This window comes from Ceratina calcarata, unplaced genomic scaffold (assembly GCF_001652005.2).
Source record: "Ceratina calcarata isolate Rehan_Ccalc_2016 unplaced genomic scaffold, ASM165200v1 scaffold48.2, whole genome shotgun sequence".
Lineage (NCBI taxonomy): Eukaryota > Metazoa > Arthropoda > Insecta > Hymenoptera > Apidae > Ceratina > Ceratina calcarata.
The window spans coordinates 3,022,709-3,040,688 of NW_017172225.1; the positions used below are offsets into that span (position 1 = coordinate 3,022,709).

Below are 17,980 nucleotides of genomic sequence, written 5' to 3' on the forward strand. Positions count from 1 at the left end.
TCGCGAGACAACAATTTTCAGATAAAAATCAGATAGTGTGACGACCAGTTTCTGAATATCACACATTTAACGATACGAACGGCGGAGAAGGCTCAAATTTATTAAATTACAGCCCATTAAGAACAGCTCGTTTCGACTCAAGGAGTAAATACAATGGCGGACAGATGTTAAAAGTTCGTCGGCTGTAAAATTTCCCGACTTTCTCTCTCAGCTAATCGCGAATCAGAATTTAAACACGTGTAACACATTCAGACCGTGTATAGACACCGGGTTTTAATATCGTCTTCGAACGCTCTCGATGTTCGTTAGTCGACGATCGTCGTCATCGTACACGTTGCTCGCTCTCCTTCCTAAACTCGATTATTCTTTCGTTGTTAAACTATCTGTTTTTCATCATCATGCGGAGATATTACTTGGTCACGTTGCTATTGTACTCGATCGCGATGTGTATTGATGTCGACGCGGCGGCGTGGAGTTCGTTTCCAAGATTTCGACACGTTTGGCGAACTCATCATCGTAAAAACGAGTCGGTCGAGTCACCCGATCCCCCAAAGAGCAGATCGCAGACAATTAACTTGCAAAACGGTGGCGGTAGACCGAACCATGCTGCTGCTGGCAGAGAGAAGCGACGTAAGTCCGGAAACTCGCGTCTCGCGTCAGCATCGCTGTCGCGTAGTAAAGTAATTGCTATCACATTAATTTTATTTTTAGTGTTTCCGCTGTTGACTCTGGTCAGATTTCCAAATAACATTTGCCCCGGGTCGAACGGTGAAAATGGCACGTGCGTGGCTGCCTCGGAATGTTCGCAACGCGGCGGTGCGTCCAGTGGGATTTGCGCAAATGGTTACGGTATTTGTTGTATCGGTAGGTGTCCGTCTTTTCTTCGTTCCTTTGCTTCGTGAACTCATGAGTTTCGTTTCTCCATCCCTTTCTGTTCGTTCACCAGTGACTGCGACCTGCGGCGAAACGATCGTCAACAATAATACTTACTTCGTCAATCCGAAGTACCCGTCCACTTACGACGGTACCATATCTTGCCAGTTGACACTGGTCAAATCGCATCCGAACGTGTGTCAGTTCAGGTGAGTCGCGCGTTACTGCTCGTCGATACAGACTGAAACTAATTAGGATTAAACGACAATATCTTTTCGACAGACTCGATTTTGTGCAGTTTAATATAAGAGGCCCAGAGACTACGAATCATCAGTGTATATACGATCAGTTTATCGTTTCCGGAGGCAACCCTGTGCCCGCTATATGCGGGACCAACGCCGGGAACCACGGTACGCATCGTCGTCGCCGCTGCCGCCGCCGCCGTCGCCGTCGCTGGTTTTATTAACATTTACGCGAATTCTTTCACGTTGCGTCGCGTTCACAGCAAATGCACATGTGTTCACAGTATACGTCGATGCCGGTCTTGGGCAAACGAATCCCGTTACGCTGACGTTCGTTACGAGCGGTTCCTTCGCTCGATCTTGGAAAATACGAGTGTCACAGATTCGTTGCGATTCTATATATAGAGCCGAGGAGGGTTGTCTGCAATATTTCACAGGAATATCCGGACAGATAAAGTCGTTCAATTACGATCCCGTCACTGGACTACAATTGTCTAATCAAGATTACAGCGTTTGCGTCCGAACGGAGAGGAACTTTTGCGGCATACAATATGTCACCTGTCCAGTAGATGATAGACTAGGTAAACAACGCTAAACGATGGGCGACAGGCGGACAGAGCGTACTAGGTAAAAATCATTTATTTTTGTATCGGGGGAAAGGTGAAGCCGCGACGACAGGTGGGACAGTAGCGGCACAAACGATGCGCAGCAACGCGTTTACGTTGACGGGAAACACGCAGTCGACGCAGATAGCGTCGATGACAGGTGCAGCTTGCCAAACTGACTGGTTAACGATCCCGTGCGCATCAAACGTGGGTAGATCCCCGACCGCGACGATGTCTTGCGTCGATCGGTTATGCGGCGGAACGTTCAACGCGGAGAGTCAAAATCTCAACGCGTCTTCCGTAATGAGTAAGTATACCTGACTCACGTTGGTCGTTTTCCTAGTCTTGTTCGTCGTCGAACGAGGTCGTATAACGACGGGTTCGGTTTCAAATCGCTAGGTACCGTGAAGCCGTTCAGATTGATTTTTCACACGGACAGCGTCGAGGCGCCGAACGACGTCGGGAACAGGGGTTTCTGCCTCAATTACATACAACAACCTTGTACAACGAAGTTAAGATGATTCCAAGGTAAAGAACTATGAAATACGTACAATTTCTCAACTTTTATTCACGCACGTTTAAAATGATCGACGCGTTAATATCGATAGTTAAGCAAATTTTCACGAAACCAAACACGTAAATTCACAGTAGTCGTCACATCACAAATACTCGTGTGCAATAATACAGTATAGCTTTAGTCTCGAGTTTGAACCGCTCTTTTCATCGCCACGCGTAACAGTAATCGTTCGCAACACACGTCAAAACCACGAATCGACTATTATATTTTCTTGTGCCCGACATCATCGTTATCATCGTTATCATAATAAATTGTTCAATCGAATGATCACATAAGTTACGAACTTGTGAATAAAACTGTCAAAAGTACAAAACAGATATACGCGATACACAGTATACTGCATAGTGGTGAAGTAGTGCAAAACATTTTGTCCGGTGCGATGAACGGCGCGAGATCGCCTTTGTTCAATGTATCGTACGTGATCGAAAGAAAAGAAGAAAGAAAGAACGTCCCATGCTGCTGCTGCTGCTGCTGCTGCGCTCAACATTTTGCAACGTTACAGTAGCGTAAACGTAACGTGTACACATATGTATACAGTATTTCTTTACGCGGTGGAAGGGACGTTTAACCCTTTATCCGGCATGACACGACGCGGACGATGATTCAGATGGAAGTGATGTTAATTTGTGCTTTAGCAAGTAGGTAGGACAGGGTGAAAAATATTAGTCTTTCGCGGACGCTTTCATGAAATACGTCAGCATATCGATAGGCAGAGGGAATACGATCGTCGAATTCTTCTCTGATGAGATAGTGTTCAACGTCTGGAAGCGATAAAAGAGAGTAAATGAGAGGAGACGATTGAAATCGAGAAATTATGGCAAATTGCTCATTACAATCATCGATGCGTACTTGTAAGTAGCGAAGTTGTAACGCGGCGGGTGAGTCGCCGATCACTTCCGAAGCTTCTCTTAGTGCGCGACTAGCTTTTTGCTCGCCCTCCGCTGCGATCACCTGTTAACAATTCGATTCGAGCCGAGAATTACCGATAGTTCTTCGACGATCCTTTATCTTATCTTTATCATTATCGTTAATCGTATCGGAGAGAAAAAGCGAACCTTGGCGCGGGCTTCGCGAGCAGCTTCGGCTTCCGCGGCCATAGCTCTCTGCAACTGAACCGGTAGTCGTACGTCCTTTCTGCGGGAACGTCGTAACAGAAAAGTATTAACAAACGGGACTCGAGCAGGCGGCCGCGTTGCATCATTTTTTCACTGTTTTACTCACATCTCGACGCGTTCCACTTTGATCCCCCACGCGTCAGTGGCTTCGTCCAGAGCGACCTGACGTTCAGTTTTATTGTTGACAAACGTTCATCCTGTTCAGACCGGCACATCGTCCGATTGCAATACGATTTTTACTTACCTGCATGTTCCCGGAGATGGTTTCGCGTTCGCTGAGGATCTCGTGGAGCGGTCTCGTGCCCATCGTGTTTCGCAGCGTAGTTTGAGCCAGCAGCTTTGTACTGTGGTGAGCATTCTCGACGTTCGTGATCGAGATCGTTGCGTTGTTTACACGGTAATACACGACTGCGTCTACGGACACCGTCACACTGTCTTTGGTCAATACCTGATTTTAACAAAGAAGATTTTCAGTTTTTCCCCCCCTAATCTAAACGACAGAGGTAGTAGACTGCTGATCAAGGTCGGATCGTCAGTCGAGCATCAAATCTGCAGTCTACCAATAAGTACACCGGGAGTCGTGTCGATCTCTACCTCTTGAGGCGGTACGTCGTAAGTTCGCGTTCGTAGATCGACTCGGGCGTAGTTGTCCACGCAAGGTAGAATGAAAAACATACCTACGAACGATCATCTGAATCAATAGATGCTGTCGATTTAAACAACGAATTCGATCCGATCGTATCCTTACCGGGTCCCTTGGCCCCGCCAGACAGAAGTCGTCCCAAACGGAAAATCACCGCTCTCTCGTACTCTTGGACGACCTAATTAATTTGAAAAAACAAATTGTAACCACCGCGTCGTCAATCGGCCCGATTCCTTTCTTTCAGCGTTTAAGCGCGAAGGATGAATGAGAGAGCGTGCTTGCCCTTTTTTACGAACGGTCTCGTTGAAAGCTTCGAAACGAAGCGATGCGATAGCGAGAAGAAACGTACTTGCGAAAAAACGATTCACTCGTCGTCGTCTTACCTTGAAGCAAACGAGCAGGGAAAAGGGCATCGTCAAAATCATGATGACCCATGACAATATCACAAGAACATTTTTGCAAGTGTTAGATGCCTCTTGGGTGTTTTCTTCCACTGGAACATAGTGAACATACATGAGGAAGAGGCTCTCACAGCGAAATACAAACACGTGAGTGTGTGTATCAGTTTTCTCATTGATCCTACGAATGCCTTTGGTGTAATCGCGCGCAGGTCGATATACACGTATTGTGTATACGACCTACATTCAGAAAATTATAATTTCATACGACCGATGCTCGTCCACGTTACACTACGTACGCTCATGATAATTCTTGCTCAAGGTCGAACGAAGCGGAACGATGCGATCGATTCATTTCTTTCGAATCGTTGTACGTCGAAGGAATGTTTGTCAGATTCCAATTCATGATGACATGGTTAATTTATGACCATTCTTGTATGTGGAAAAAAAGAAAAGTCATGCGAATTACACGAGTGGCGCGGTTCCTTACCGGCCGCCGTCATATCGGGCATAATTCCGAATCCTTTGGGTTCACGAAGTCTTTGAACTCGGGATAAACAGAGGAGGAGGAGGAGGAGGAGGAGGTGGTGTGGTGTAGCCTGACTTTCAGAGGGATCGACCAAAATTGTGCTTACTCGCGTCACACGATCACGGTTCACTAGGAGTTGCCCGGCGAGCCTACGTTCGACCACCGCACCCACCCGTGGAAGTCTCGTTCTTTCAGGTGCAGATGCTTCTCTCCTCTCCTCTCTTCTCGTTAACTGCTCCTTCGTTCTCCCTCATACCGCGCGCTGGCATGCGCGAAGCGCACCCACCCTTTCACAACGAACCGTCGTTCACCCCCCGCGACCCTTCGGTCCCTCTTCGGACGTTCGGTCGTTCGTGTCATCGAATCTCATCTTTCCCAGCTCGATGATAAAATACCGATCGTTCTTTTCGTTTTTTGATCAACGGCCAAGACGTAGTACTCGATTAGCTTCCTGCAATTATCAGCCTACATACGCGGAATACCGAAGGCCGCATTTACGCTCGGGATATTTCTATCGATTTATTCTTAGAAACGACACTCTACACGCGTTTATAGACGACCATTGGAATTCTTGATGTACAAGGTTAATGCTAGTCAACAGCAAATCGGGTAGGTTTATATCGAGCAACGAGCGCACTGATCCTGTGTTTTGAGGATGTATAGACTATATGGCCAAAAGTTTATGTACCTTAGAAAAACGCATTTCCTATAATTAAAAAGAAATCAGACGTCCGAAGAATAATGCTAATAATAAATAGCTGCGTGCTAAAAAGTATAGAAGGAAATATCCAATTAAGTATTGACGCTGACGAAAAATTTTTGTTCTTCAAAATTTCGAAAAATGCTTCAAATAAAAGTTGTTTTTCTTCTAATTTCGATATTTAACGAGTTACGTATGATTATTTGGCATTTTATTGATATTGACAAAATCCGACCATCCCAGCGTCGAAACGACCAACTTTTGGCAAAAACTTTCATTTTTCCTTAATTACTCCTAAACCGTTGAATCTATGGAAAAATTGCATATGACCTTTCTTATAGAGGATGACGAGATCTACAATTTCTGTATAAAATTTTTTCGCTAGCATTAATATTTAACGAGTTATTGACGAAAAACGAAAAAACAGTTTTTTGCATATTACTCGTAAACTATTGACGCTAGCGAAAAAATTTTATATAGAAATTGTAGATCTCGTCGTCCTCTATAAGAAAGGTCATATGCAATTTTTCCGTATGTCCAACGGTTTGGGAGTTATTGGCCAAAAACGAAAATTTCGCAGAAATTGAAGGGGAACCCCTTGGAAAAATCTCGGAAAAATCGAAAATTTTTTTTTGTTGTTTCTTTATTAGCAATGTTCTTCCGACGTCTGATTTCTTTTTAAAAAATGCGTTTCTAGAGTGCATAAACTTTTGGGATTCACTGTATAGCCAATACATCCTTAAGAATAATTCCGTTCCGAATCGCGTATCTGGAGCGGATTCAGTCTCGAGCGAACAAAAAATGTTATTTCCTCGTTTCGATTTATCTTTACAAGTAGAATTACCATCCCCCCGCCGCCCGCTTGTTTCTACCTGACGGCTGTTCGAAAAATTGGAGCGAAAAGAGGAGTGAGACTGGGAGGAACATCGTGGAATGTTCAACTGTCTTTCATATGAAGATTCATCATACGGAACTGTTATACGGAGTGTAAAGAAATATTTCACCTTCCTTACAGTTCATTAACTTTTCATGTCGCGTGGCCCAATTGTTTGGTCGTTATGCGACTAGCGTCGATTTCTCCGAATTTGCGAAAGACACGTACCGCGGTGTGGCCGAAGGCAAATCTGTATTTTTCAAATTGTTGCTGCAACTTACCGCCAACGATGCGATTCTGTATAATATCATCTGGTCGCGTATTGATTTGTATCGTCGATCCATTCCCATTGCTCATAGTCGTCATGGGGATGGACATGTCAGTCGGATTGACACGCGATTCGAATTTCGCCACCTAAAATTTGTGAGCATCGTGTATAAAGAAACGTGATTTCTGCTTGTGCGAGTGCGTACCGATCGTACATCTATGTACAACGTATCGAACAATTGATCAAAGATTAATTAAAATAAAATAGAGTTTTATAAATGATTCTATACTATAAAGAAGAACAACAGCGATACACTGTTGCACTAAGCCACTCAGAGCGAAGCGCAACTTAACTTAGAAAGAACGTGTAACATTCTCTGAGAATCGAACAGTTCTTAACGTGATGTGTAATCGAGAGAGATCGCATGCGATATCATTATCGTAAGATCATACATCTAACAAAGAATCACGTATTCACCTCGCGTCGTTCGTTTCGACGGTCGTTGAAACAACTGACTAGAGAAATGAAAGCAGCGTCGCGGGGCCAGTTCGCTTTATACGTACATACTACAGGGATGGTCACCACCCTCACCCTGACTCTGACTCGAGTAGTATATAGGAATAGCACATAGTCAGGCGGCAGGCGGTTGATTCGTCGAGGAGCGTAACTCGAGCGTTACGAACATTAATAATATACCGAAATATCGATAGTGTGACGCTACCAGCTGAATTTATTCGTCTTTTACATCCTCAGTAATGGACATTGGAATAATTTGTGAACGTTCCATATGCACGTGCGTAAAGTTTACGGGCAACGGGAATGAACGAAAGAAAATGTATTTGATCATCATAATACGCGTGTATGCTTGAATCTCTTTGTGAGCATTATAGATTTTCGAGGAAGATTTTCAACTTACTTCAATGTCAATTATCGCGCGGTGGTACGTAACGATGGAACAAAGAAGACACGTATGCTTATACTTACCGCTTTTAACAGCCAAGGTCAGCTAATGTAAAGCGTGAGAATAAAAAGGTTCTTGACGAGTTGAACGCAAATCGAACAGACTCGATTCGCTGCTATGCTTCTCCGTTGTTGAAACTACGAGAACACCCTCGCGCGACGATAATTTAAGGTGGAACCGGTTTTCAAAGAATGACTTTAAATCATATTCGTTTTGTTATTTATTCACATACTTCTGAAAGGTATAACAATATTATTGTATGATACATAACGTGTCGTTTCGATTAGAAACGAGTGTCGATTTAAAATGGCTTCCATGGCGAGATGACGGAAATCATTGGATTTTACAAGTGATTGTTTCCGCCCATTGCTGGTTTTCGTTTCGGCGCGTGCTGAATATCGCGTACTTACACGCCCCCTTTATCGATGCGAAGATACACACAGACTTGGAGAATATAAAAATGCACCCTTATGTCGGCCAATCTCGGCCGGAGTTTTACAAAATCGACGTTGACAAAGGAACACGTGTACGCTATTCCGAACGATTCGTCCAAAATCTGCTACTTGGCTACTTGGCTGATCGCCGACCGCTCTGTATCATACAAATATACTAAGGCGACACGAGTGTGATTCGGGGGAGGCGTCACTCGTGTTGGTCGGGCAAATTATGTATGTATTATAACGTGTTCGAAAGAACAGCTGCTGTCATGTGGCGATATGAAACGGAATACTTAAATTTTAGTTACTAAATTTGGTTTCTGTCACCATGATACACCTACCACCTGGGTAGTACGAGGTGGTTCGAGAAATCGTGAAGACAGTTTTCAAAATACTGACTCTTCGCAGTTCTAATCATGAATTTATTTTTGCGTCCGTAAGTACTTGAGAGTTAAAACGCGAGACCCGCCTCGGAATAAGTGGTAAATATTTTCTCGATCGAGTTGGCGTACGCCGCTGTCCTCAGGTCGAGACCTAGATTGAACTGCATGGCTGTCTTCATGATAGCCTGCAGAGAAACAAATTTTACAAGGATTTTCCAGAACGGAGCCCCGTATGAAACGAGAAATTTTGTCGAACGTCGTCGACGAAATGGTAAATTACCCTTGCGGATCTCTCCATGGTATAGTCCAATCCGGAATGGACGATGTCCTTCTCAGATGCACCAGAAATACGTTTTTGAAACGCTTCGGAGGGTGTCACGGGAATCGGGCCGCCCTCGCAACCCAACCTGCGTTCCAACGATTCTTGTACGGACTCTGTAACGAAGGCGATCGAATCAGACTAAATTTGATTCTTTTATCTCTTCTTTGACGACGCAAACGGAAGTAACAGTGGAAGTACATACGTAATAAGTGATAATTAGATTCTCTCTCGTACTTGAACGTTAAACGACCGTACGACACGTGGTTCAAGTTCTTTAACCACTCGAAAAAGGAAACTGTGACACCGCCGGCGTTGATATACAAATCTGGTATGACTAAAATATTTTTCTCTATCAGAATTTTATCGGCAGCTGGAGTGGTGGGACCGTTGGCAGCTTCAGCTATGATTTTTGCCTGAAGGAAGAAATCGTATTTAACGCCATTATTCCCATTGACGAATAGACGGAGGAGGATGATGAACACTGTACTACGGGATCGTTGTTTACCTTGATCTTAGAGGCATTTTCCTTAGTGATAACTTGCTCTACGGCGGCGGGTATAAATATATCGCAAGGTTCGTACATAAGTTCACCTTCGAACGGTTTAGCACCAGGGAAACCCACGACAGTTCCATTCTCTATGCGGTAATCCTCTAGTTTCTGCGCGCGATGTAAATCGTATTAATTACTCTCGAGTCAGTGATACAGAATGAATTTTACACGTAGGCACGCTTACTTTTGGATCGATCCCTTCGGGATTGAAGATTGAGCCATCGTGTTCTATTAATCCTATGCAACGAGCGCCGGCGCGATGGAGGTAACGCATCGAATGCAGGCCGACGTTACCGAAACCTTGTAGGATGAACGTCTTCCCTTTCCAGCCGGGCGTGGTGCCTAATATTAACGAGACAACGGTCAAAGGCGGTCGACGAAGACGTTGTACAGAAAGCAGCAAGTATCACCGCATTACAATCATTTCGTACCGATCATCTGCATGTAATTGGCTTCGTTGATAAAATTTTCCAGTCCGTGAAACAAACCACGACCAGTCGCCGAAATACGTCCGTGAATTCCACCTTGATTGATAGGCTTGCCGGTGACGCAGGCGTGAGCGTTGATGTCCAAATGGCCTATGGTCTTGGCGTACGTGTCGGCAATCCAGGACATTTCACGTTCCCCGGTTCCCATGTCAGGAGCCGGTACATCGAGACCCGGCCCTTATACAACGAAGTGTCAAATCAATTCTTCTACGCTCGACTAGACGTCTGAGAACTTGCATGTGCACGCGTCGATGAAATGCTTCCTGATCGATTATTACTTATTTGCTTTGCCCGGTATAACGTGGAAAACACATGTCGTATTTATGTAACATCGTCGACGAGATAAAAAATTTATCAGTTATTCAGAGGAAATGAATGCATGCGCTGCACATTTTTTTTTCCACTTCCTTATCTTCCAACTAGGGAAAAATCCATTTAAAATATCTTACCGATAAATCCCTTCTTAGCCAATTCCAGCGTGAACCGCCTGGTAATTTTTTCAAGCTCGTTTTCCGAATACTCCTTCGGATTGATCTTAACACCAGCTTTAGCCCCGCCGAAGGGGACGTCTACACAGGCACACTTGAAAGTCATCAGCGCCGATAAAGCCTTCACCTCGTCCCTCGAAACGTCCATCGAATAACGTATACCTATGAGACAATCGGTGCAAAACAATAATTGCAAACATGTACCGTACATATATGTACATGCATCTATGTGTGTGTGCAGATATGTGTATGGTCGTGAACTCTGATTAGGTAAAAGAAAAAGGAAGAATCTAAAAGCGAATGATAAGTAACGCGCCGAGTACTACTACGCGCCTGCAACCGGATCGTTTTTACCACCAGGTCTTAACGGTCGCAGTAGAAAGAGCTCCAACGATCGATACGAACGTTGAAAGCAACAGTTAGGCAAATAACTATCTAATAATACAACTGTGTACACGGATACGTAGCGTTGTGATTTCGCTTTTCATTCGAGAATTGAAAATAAAAATCCGTTCGTTCTCCACGGAATCCATCGCCGTTAATACGTGTTACGCAAACATGTTCGAAAATAGTTTAGGCACGACGATGGTCGTTGCTGGTCGTTCGAGGATGTGCTGCCTGGTTACACACGGTCCCGTCATTGATTTTAACAATTCTTAAGAGTAACATCTGGAAGCTGGACACGTGAGGCACGCATGCGAACGTTCGACGCTTTCGGAGAACCTAAATACTGATTGTTTTTGGTCAAGGAACATTGGTCCAATTCGTACAGGAGAGCATCGACCTTTCTATGTAGTTTATCATCATGACACAGGCACACGATACTTTCGATTGCCAGATAACTAGGTATTTAAACGTCATCGATTCAAGGTAGTTAGCTAACGTTTGGCAAGGGCCAAAAGAAAAAGATACCAGACAGCTTGGCATCAACGAGAAATCATCGACGTCCAACCAGAGACCACGGCAGACGCGAACGTTCGCTGTTTTTCACAATTAGAACGCGAAGTCGTCGGGAACGTGACTGCAATTACGTCACCAGGAAAAGTAAACTCGGAAAGAAGTGTGTGATGCGGAAGGTGGAAGGATAATAGCTATGGGCAACAGCAACAGCTGATCGCTGTTTGCTCTCGTTTGGCTCTCGGAAAATATCCGCGTCACGGGACGCTGTTACGTTTCGCACGTGAGCTCGGGTACAAATTTATATCAAGGAGACGTTTCGATATACATGTTCTGAATATATTTCTCAATGAATCATGCGCGACGCTGTGACTCATTGTCAGTTAGTTTATCCGGTGTACATACCACGGCGTTCGCCGTTTTCCCATGTACCTACAACACACTTTCGCGGTTCGTCTCTGGTTTCTTCCACAGAAAATTCAATTGATTCCATGTAGGCCGGTCTCAGGCACATAATCCAAAGCATCGTGTTATCACATCGGCACCAACAATTTAATTCCGCGTAACGCGAGAACGCGACCCTCGCGAGCGATAGCTAAGTGTGTAATTGTAATAGGTAAACTGCGGTAATGAAAAGTGTTATCGTTGTTTTGCATTTGAATTATTGCTCGTCTTTGAATAGAGAATATCTTCAGTGATCTAGAACGAGGCCAAAACCATCAGTTCGTCCTATCTCCGTACGTACGAAGGAAGCCGTAAAGTCGTCGAAAGTGTCACACAAGTCGCCTGATACCTCGTATACCGTAGAACGAATACTTAAAAGTAATACCCATGGTCTGCTGGGGCAGCATATTGAATTAAAGCAAATAGCTGGTGGTAAGATGAATAAAAATAACTTGACCAACGAGATGAGAAAAATCCGGAGAAGATCTGTCGGAAATTCTTCGCGTTCGTCACGTGCCATCACGACGACGATGACGTAATTAATTTGGAAATGCTCGTTTGGCATTCACGCATAGTAGTGGGAGAAAAAATTAATTCACGGAGCGTCATAGCTCGTCTCTCGTCTGTCAGAATCTATACTTATTGTTACGGTCACATGATTATTACTAAATAAATTGATTGCTGTTACAACGATACACAGGGGAGTTGTGAACGAATATATTTCTCATTATTTACCTCCTTTGCACGGTATTCTATGAGTCGAATGTTGAGCGCGATAGCCAGTTATCATTTCGTAGTCGCCCGAATCTCGTCTAAGGGGGAAGGTGGTCTCAAGGATATGGTCGCACGGCTCCATCAACTTCAGGATACCTTTCACTTTCTTCTTCTTTTCTTCCACGCTCATCCTGGAGCGTTTCCCGATATCTTCGACCAACTTGTCCTCGACTATCTGACAAGCTCGGTGAAAGAAATACTCGACCATGTCGAAGAATTTTGGCTTTGGGTCGTCGGGCATATTTTTCAGTCGGTCCGGTATCTGATGATCGGCGTAACCGCGCGTTTGAAACGTCGACACAATACGCAAGGCATTATGAATTATATCGTTACCACCGGGTGGTGCTTGTTTTAAAGCGATCGACGATTTTGTCAGACTCCTCACGTGAAACATTTTCGAAACACTGACCGTTTTTTGCCAATTATGAGAAGGTATCTCACACACACGATGCTCTACGTATTTGCACACTTCTGCCTTCTGCTTTACTTCCGACGAAGACGCAAAGCTGTTGAGCTGCTACCGACTGCCTGCTACTGCTGCTAACGCCCGATCGAAACAACTTGGACGCCTTTACCGATCTTCAGCACATTCGCAACTGCCAATAACGGCCAACACCAACAACGACAGACGGCAACCACTACTACGGGCAGACGGCGGACGGGCACCACAGCTGGAATTACCTACTCCTTCCTATACCGCCTTACTCCCTCCAAGACCGGCAGTCCGCAGCTTCTCTTCCCTTAAGTATTTCGATTATCGATTATCGAATCGAATGAATGCGACTAATGTCAGCCAATGTAGAAGACGTGAAGTAACTGTAGTTGATAGCCGTCTGTTGCATTGGTAATGAATTCAGCCCAGACAACGCACAGCTTCACACAGCTTCTCAATGGTTTCTTAACGCGCCGTGTCGCGCGCGGCCATTAGCAATTAGCATTTCGCACGAATATTTGCACTTCGTGCTTTACTACAGTAAACAAGAGTTTCGGTATGCCTCTACTACAAATATGTACAAGTAAGATGATATAATAAAATTTGGAGAAGTGACTATAAATTATCGACGAGAATATGATGATCGTGTTGAACCTAGGAGCAACGGTGAATTTCTTACAGTGAAACATGTATCGCTGTAAAATGTTGTCAAATATTCATGCAAATATTACCTGGTGGAACGATCAGCATCTGCAGCATCAAGCAAACCGCGGTGACGCTACTAGTTCAACTTCAAGCTGAGATTTATATTTTTTTTAAGTTTCGAATCTGTCGTTGAGAGAGTTAAGTGCAACACATGTCTTTAAAAATAATGTTGCTCTCTCGATATCGGAATCTTATCTTCGGCATCTTATCTTTGAAAATAGCAGAGTGTGTCGTTCGTCTTCAAGTATAACAATCCTGTTTCTGTCGATCCTGTTTCTGTATAGTACAAAGAAAAGGGATAATTCCTCTGACTCGTTCAGTTACATCGTCCAATCGTCGAAGATTCAATGTCATACGATAAATTCGTAACGCCGTTAATCTCGATTTGACTGGGTAACGAACGATCCACGTCGACGTCATGTCGAAGGAATCGACGTCTTCCGATTTCGGTACGCAAAATCATTCGGCATCTGTCAACAACAAGAAAGTTGCCCGCAAAGTTAAGAAGAACAAATGTGAAACGGTGGCGACGGCGGTCCAATGTTACTATGAAAAGGGAACTGCTGTGGACAAACCACGGAGCTTAAAGAACTGCTCAATTAAATTCGGGGTTGACAAAAAATGTTGTCGACAAAAGGAGAAAAATAATGCGCCAATTAATAATATCAAAGATATCGTAGAACGTGGTAAAGATGTAGCTAATCTTACGAACGATGTCCAAGCGTTGATCATTGATGAGTTCGTGAACGAGCGTGTACGACGCAAAAGAAAGGGAAACAACAAGAAAAGCAAATTGAAGAAAGGTTCTTCGAGCAGAGAAGCGAGCGTAGGAGAGGAGGACGAAGAAGAGGAAGAAGTAATAGTAGCAGCAGCTGTAAAAGAACGTGAAGTCGAGGAATCTGTACAGAGAAAGATCAGAGAGACGTTCCCGAAACTCATCCCTGTGAGAGAAATCGATGAATTTATAAGAAATGAAAATTCCATCGATGCACAATACGTAGAGGGATATTTACGCGTCAATCCCTGGAATCATAAGTTTGCCTATATATCATTGGGGGATGATGAATTTGATTTGCTGATCGTGGGACTGAGGGATAGAAATAGATCGTTCGACGGTGATCACGTTGTAGCTCGTGTGAATCCCACGGACAAATGGAAGACTTGTCAAGGACAGGTGCAAAAAACAGGTGTGGTAGTTTGTATAAAAGAGAAAGTACATCCGAGAAAAACAGTCGGACATATTAAACAGCGCGGTGGTACGTCGACGTTCTTGTATCCCAGAGATCATCGTGTACCATTGGTCAGAATAACTAAGCAGTCTTTAGAGCAGTTCGCCATCCGTCCGAGTAACTGCGAGAACATGCTGTATTTAGTAGTCATAACGGATTGGACGAATCCTCAGTTCGCAGTTGGGTATGTTAAACGTTGTTCTTCGTAGAAATCGTAGGAAACTGCAAAGAATACCGTAAAAGAATTTCAAACAAAATTCGTCGTGGTCATCAGCGCGTGTAAATCTGCTCGCAGGAAAATTGAACAGATAGTCGGAAGTATCGGCGACATAAAAGCAGAGTCGGACGCGATATTACTTGAACACGATTTAGACGTAAAACCTTACGATCCAAAGGTGATAAGAGGTCTCCCAAATAGCGATCATTCCTTGACAGAAGATGATCTGACAGATAGGGAGGATTGGAGGAGCGAATGCGTGTTCACGATCGACCCAAAGACCGCTGTGGATTTGGACGATGCGATTTCTTGCAGAATTTTAGAAAACAAGAATTACGAAGTAATCTTATTTCTACTCAATAAAATTGTTTTCACTCGCGCGTCTACTTACGTTACGTTATACATTTATACATGCATTTTTGTTTCATTATAGATCGGGGTACATATATCGGATGTAACTCACTATTTGGAATTTTTATCTCCGTTAGATGTTCAGATCTCAAAGCGAGCAACGACCGTATACACCACAGACAACGTATACCACATGTTACCGAAACAATTGTGTCAAGTATGTTCGTTGACACCTGGCCAAGATAAATTGGCTTTTTCTGTGATTTGGGAAATAACTCCAGGCGCAGAAATTGTCAAACACCGTTTCGCAAAAACCGTAATAAAATCTTGTTGTCAAATGGCTTATGAAGATGCCCAGAAATTTATTGAAAATCCAGAAGATAATTCGTTGGATCATCCTCTGATTATAAGTGGTGGTGACTTCACCGTTGAACATTTGTCGACGAGAGTAAATCGTCTACATAATTTGGCTGTGCAAATGCGCAGTAAACGATTCGAAAATGGAGCGTTGCACATAAATCAACCAAAATTGTGTATCAGCGTTGATAGAATCACAGGCTTACCAGTGTCGTATAGTATAGAGGAGCAAAGAGATAGTAACAGGTATTTGACGTGTTCACAAACAAATTATCTCGGTGCGGTGTGTCATGCCATCGAAATTGTAAGATACATTTTTGTGTCATGTATCTTGTATATCACTCAGACTCATCGAGGAGTTTATGCTGCTAGCTAACACGACAGTCGCTACACATTTGTACAATACAATTCCATCGAGTGCTTTATTACGCAATCATAAAGAGCCCTCGAAGCATATGCTCGGTATAACGAAAGATACTCTACAAAGATTTGGTATTCACTTGGACATCGATTCCTCCGCCTCTCTGCACGCCAGCCTTAAACGATACGAGCAAATCGAATTAGAAGCTGAAAATGACGAAACAATGAAAACAATGAAGTACAGGATGATGGTCATCAATAGTCTTTGTTCCAAAGCCATGGCAGTACGGTCTTCTTCCTGTGCAATAATAATAATAATAATAATATAAAAATAGTGCTGTACAAATTTTAATGATCGTTCGCATCTTTAGCGGGCTACGTACAGATGTTCGTCCACCGTGAGAACGGAAGCGGAATTGAGGCATTACGCTTTAAATGTCTCGCTTTATACACATTTCACTTCTCCGATCAGGCGATACTCCGACTGTGTGGTACACCGTTTACTTCATTCGACCATCAGAGATATCGACACGTTGCCTGACACGTGGTCCGAGAAGCTGTGCAAGTCGTAAGTCAGTCGTAACTAGAGAAATCAAATTCGATATCAAGATTCGAGAGACTGTCAATTTGGCTGTGTCTTATTTTTATGACAGAATAGCGGCCAATTGTAATACGAAAAAGTATGGGGCAAAGATGGCTCAAGAGAAAAGTAGTGAATTATACTTTACGTATTTCATAGACTTGAATGGGCCTATTGTCACAATGGGTATCGTGTTACAAGTGACGGAGAGTTTTGTGAACGTTATACTGTGTGAAGTTGGTATAAAATTAAGGATACATTTCGCGCAGCTAAAAGAATTTGCGACTATCGTCGAATATTCTACGGAATGTTCGGTCCCGACGATAAGAATTGTTTGGAGGCAACCCGCTGTGACTCAGGTAATGACAATTAGTCGACGTACTCTAAGCTAAAAGAGCCAGAAACGACAAATTGCATTCGCTGGCAGGAATGTTCCGATATAATTCGCTTAATGTTTTCTTTTTCAGATGATAAATGTTTTTACTTTGTTATACTTGAGAGTTGAAAAACATCCCGAAACTTTTCAGCTAATCGGCAGTCTTTTACCACCGAATTATGAGACAGTAGAACGACGTTGATCACAATGACAGAGAGGTATTTATTCTGTAAATTACATTCGAAACTGATCATTGTCGAAGATTTTATTCCACGTACCTTTATGTGTACAAATAATCTTTGGGCCGTGTACGTACGCACACATTTTATTAACATTTTTATTTTTATGAAGTAAGAATCGGTTATTTTTAGAAATAATTTATTTTTAAGAGACGGAAATTACTCGGGTTGCTTGTAACTCGAGTATGTTTTAAAGGAGATGATGGATGGAATAATAAAATCAGATTTTTTCGCAAGGACATTGTTCATTATTTCAATTACATTTCAATGTACATCGCAGCGACGGTGGCGGTGGCGTCGTCGTTACGTCGTCTTTACATTGGCGATCGTACAACAACTAGATCAATTGCTGCAGAACAATTAATACGGGTGCAAATAAATAGTCCTTACTTCGTATATACATTTACACATAAAATCACGCGTATCACGCGTAAACTGTGATATAGTCGTGTATACCTATCCCTTCCATAGACATACGACGAATTGAAACATCGGAGATCCCTTTTGTGATATCGACCACATATCTCTTCCTGCTAATCTAACACTAAACAATATTTATTTTTAA

At 43.3% G+C, this 17,980-nt stretch overlaps 4 protein-coding genes and 1 long non-coding RNA gene across 12 annotated transcripts; 3 read left to right on the forward strand and 2 right to left on the reverse strand.

Moving 5' to 3' along the window:
• Positions 1 to 372: 372 nt before the first annotated feature.
• On the forward strand, positions 373 to 7,184 carry LOC108627717 (uncharacterized). Of its 4 annotated transcripts, none has more exons than XM_026815989.1 (7): positions 373 to 864; positions 947 to 1,082; positions 1,156 to 1,283; positions 1,400 to 1,696; positions 1,776 to 2,027; positions 2,120 to 2,248; positions 6,518 to 7,184. In XM_026815989.1, the coding sequence occupies exons 1-6, from the start codon at positions 399 to 401 to the stop codon at positions 2,239 to 2,241; spliced, it is 1,401 nt and encodes a 466-aa protein (XP_026671790.1). In that variant the 5' UTR covers positions 373 to 398; the 3' UTR covers positions 2,242 to 2,248; positions 6,518 to 7,184. The 4 variants fall into 4 exon arrangements, with proteins under 4 accessions (XP_026671790.1, XP_026671791.1, XP_017884593.1 ...); XM_026815990.1 differs by having other exon boundaries at positions 6,521 to 7,184; XM_018029104.2 differs by lacking the exon at positions 6,518 to 7,184 and having other exon boundaries at positions 373 to 630; positions 712 to 864; positions 2,120 to 2,338.
• LOC108627718 (band 7 protein AGAP004871) lies at positions 2,269 to 7,455 on the reverse strand. 5 transcript variants are annotated; one of them, XM_018029110.2, is made up of 10 exons: positions 7,302 to 7,455; positions 6,838 to 6,970; positions 4,439 to 4,548; positions 4,161 to 4,233; positions 4,007 to 4,089; positions 3,657 to 3,860; positions 3,519 to 3,574; positions 3,353 to 3,431; positions 3,147 to 3,248; positions 2,269 to 3,058 (listed from the first exon to the last, which is right to left on the reverse strand). In XM_018029110.2, the coding sequence occupies exons 2-10, from the start codon at positions 6,932 to 6,934 to the stop codon at positions 2,960 to 2,962; spliced, it is 903 nt and encodes a 300-aa protein (XP_017884599.1). In that variant the 5' UTR covers positions 6,935 to 6,970; positions 7,302 to 7,455; the 3' UTR covers positions 2,269 to 2,959. The 5 variants fall into 5 exon arrangements, with proteins under 5 accessions (XP_017884599.1, XP_026671793.1, XP_017884596.1 ...); XM_026815992.1 differs by having other exon boundaries at positions 7,177 to 7,368; XM_018029107.2 differs by lacking the exons at positions 6,838 to 6,970; positions 7,302 to 7,455 and adding an exon at positions 4,944 to 5,678.
• A 532-nt stretch (positions 7,456 to 7,987) lies between these two features.
• Gdh (glutamate dehydrogenase, mitochondrial) lies at positions 7,988 to 13,278 on the reverse strand. The gene is made up of 8 exons (XM_018029103.2): positions 12,530 to 13,278; positions 10,415 to 10,615; positions 9,909 to 10,142; positions 9,662 to 9,819; positions 9,433 to 9,585; positions 9,130 to 9,340; positions 8,886 to 9,040; positions 7,988 to 8,790 (listed from the first exon to the last, which is right to left on the reverse strand). Exons 1-8 carry the CDS (start codon positions 12,960 to 12,962, stop codon positions 8,674 to 8,676), a joined length of 1,662 nt encoding a protein of 553 aa, XP_017884592.1. The 5' UTR covers positions 12,963 to 13,278; the 3' UTR covers positions 7,988 to 8,673.
• LOC113464697 (uncharacterized) lies at positions 11,757 to 12,489 on the forward strand. Its single transcript, XR_003389549.1, has 2 exons — positions 11,757 to 11,976; positions 12,046 to 12,489. It is a non-coding gene; the product is annotated as an uncharacterized LOC113464697 (long non-coding RNA).
• Positions 13,279 to 13,422: 144 nt separating the features above from the next.
• LOC108627723 (Dis3 like 3'-5' exoribonuclease 2) lies at positions 13,423 to 17,654 on the forward strand. The gene is made up of 7 exons (XM_018029116.2): positions 13,423 to 15,119; positions 15,231 to 15,492; positions 15,586 to 16,106; positions 16,207 to 16,504; positions 16,592 to 16,788; positions 16,874 to 17,159; positions 17,268 to 17,654. The coding sequence occupies exons 1-7, from the start codon at positions 14,125 to 14,127 to the stop codon at positions 17,376 to 17,378; spliced, it is 2,670 nt and encodes an 889-aa protein (XP_017884605.1). The 5' UTR covers positions 13,423 to 14,124; the 3' UTR covers positions 17,379 to 17,654.
• The last annotated feature ends 326 nt before the right edge of the window (positions 17,655 to 17,980 follow it).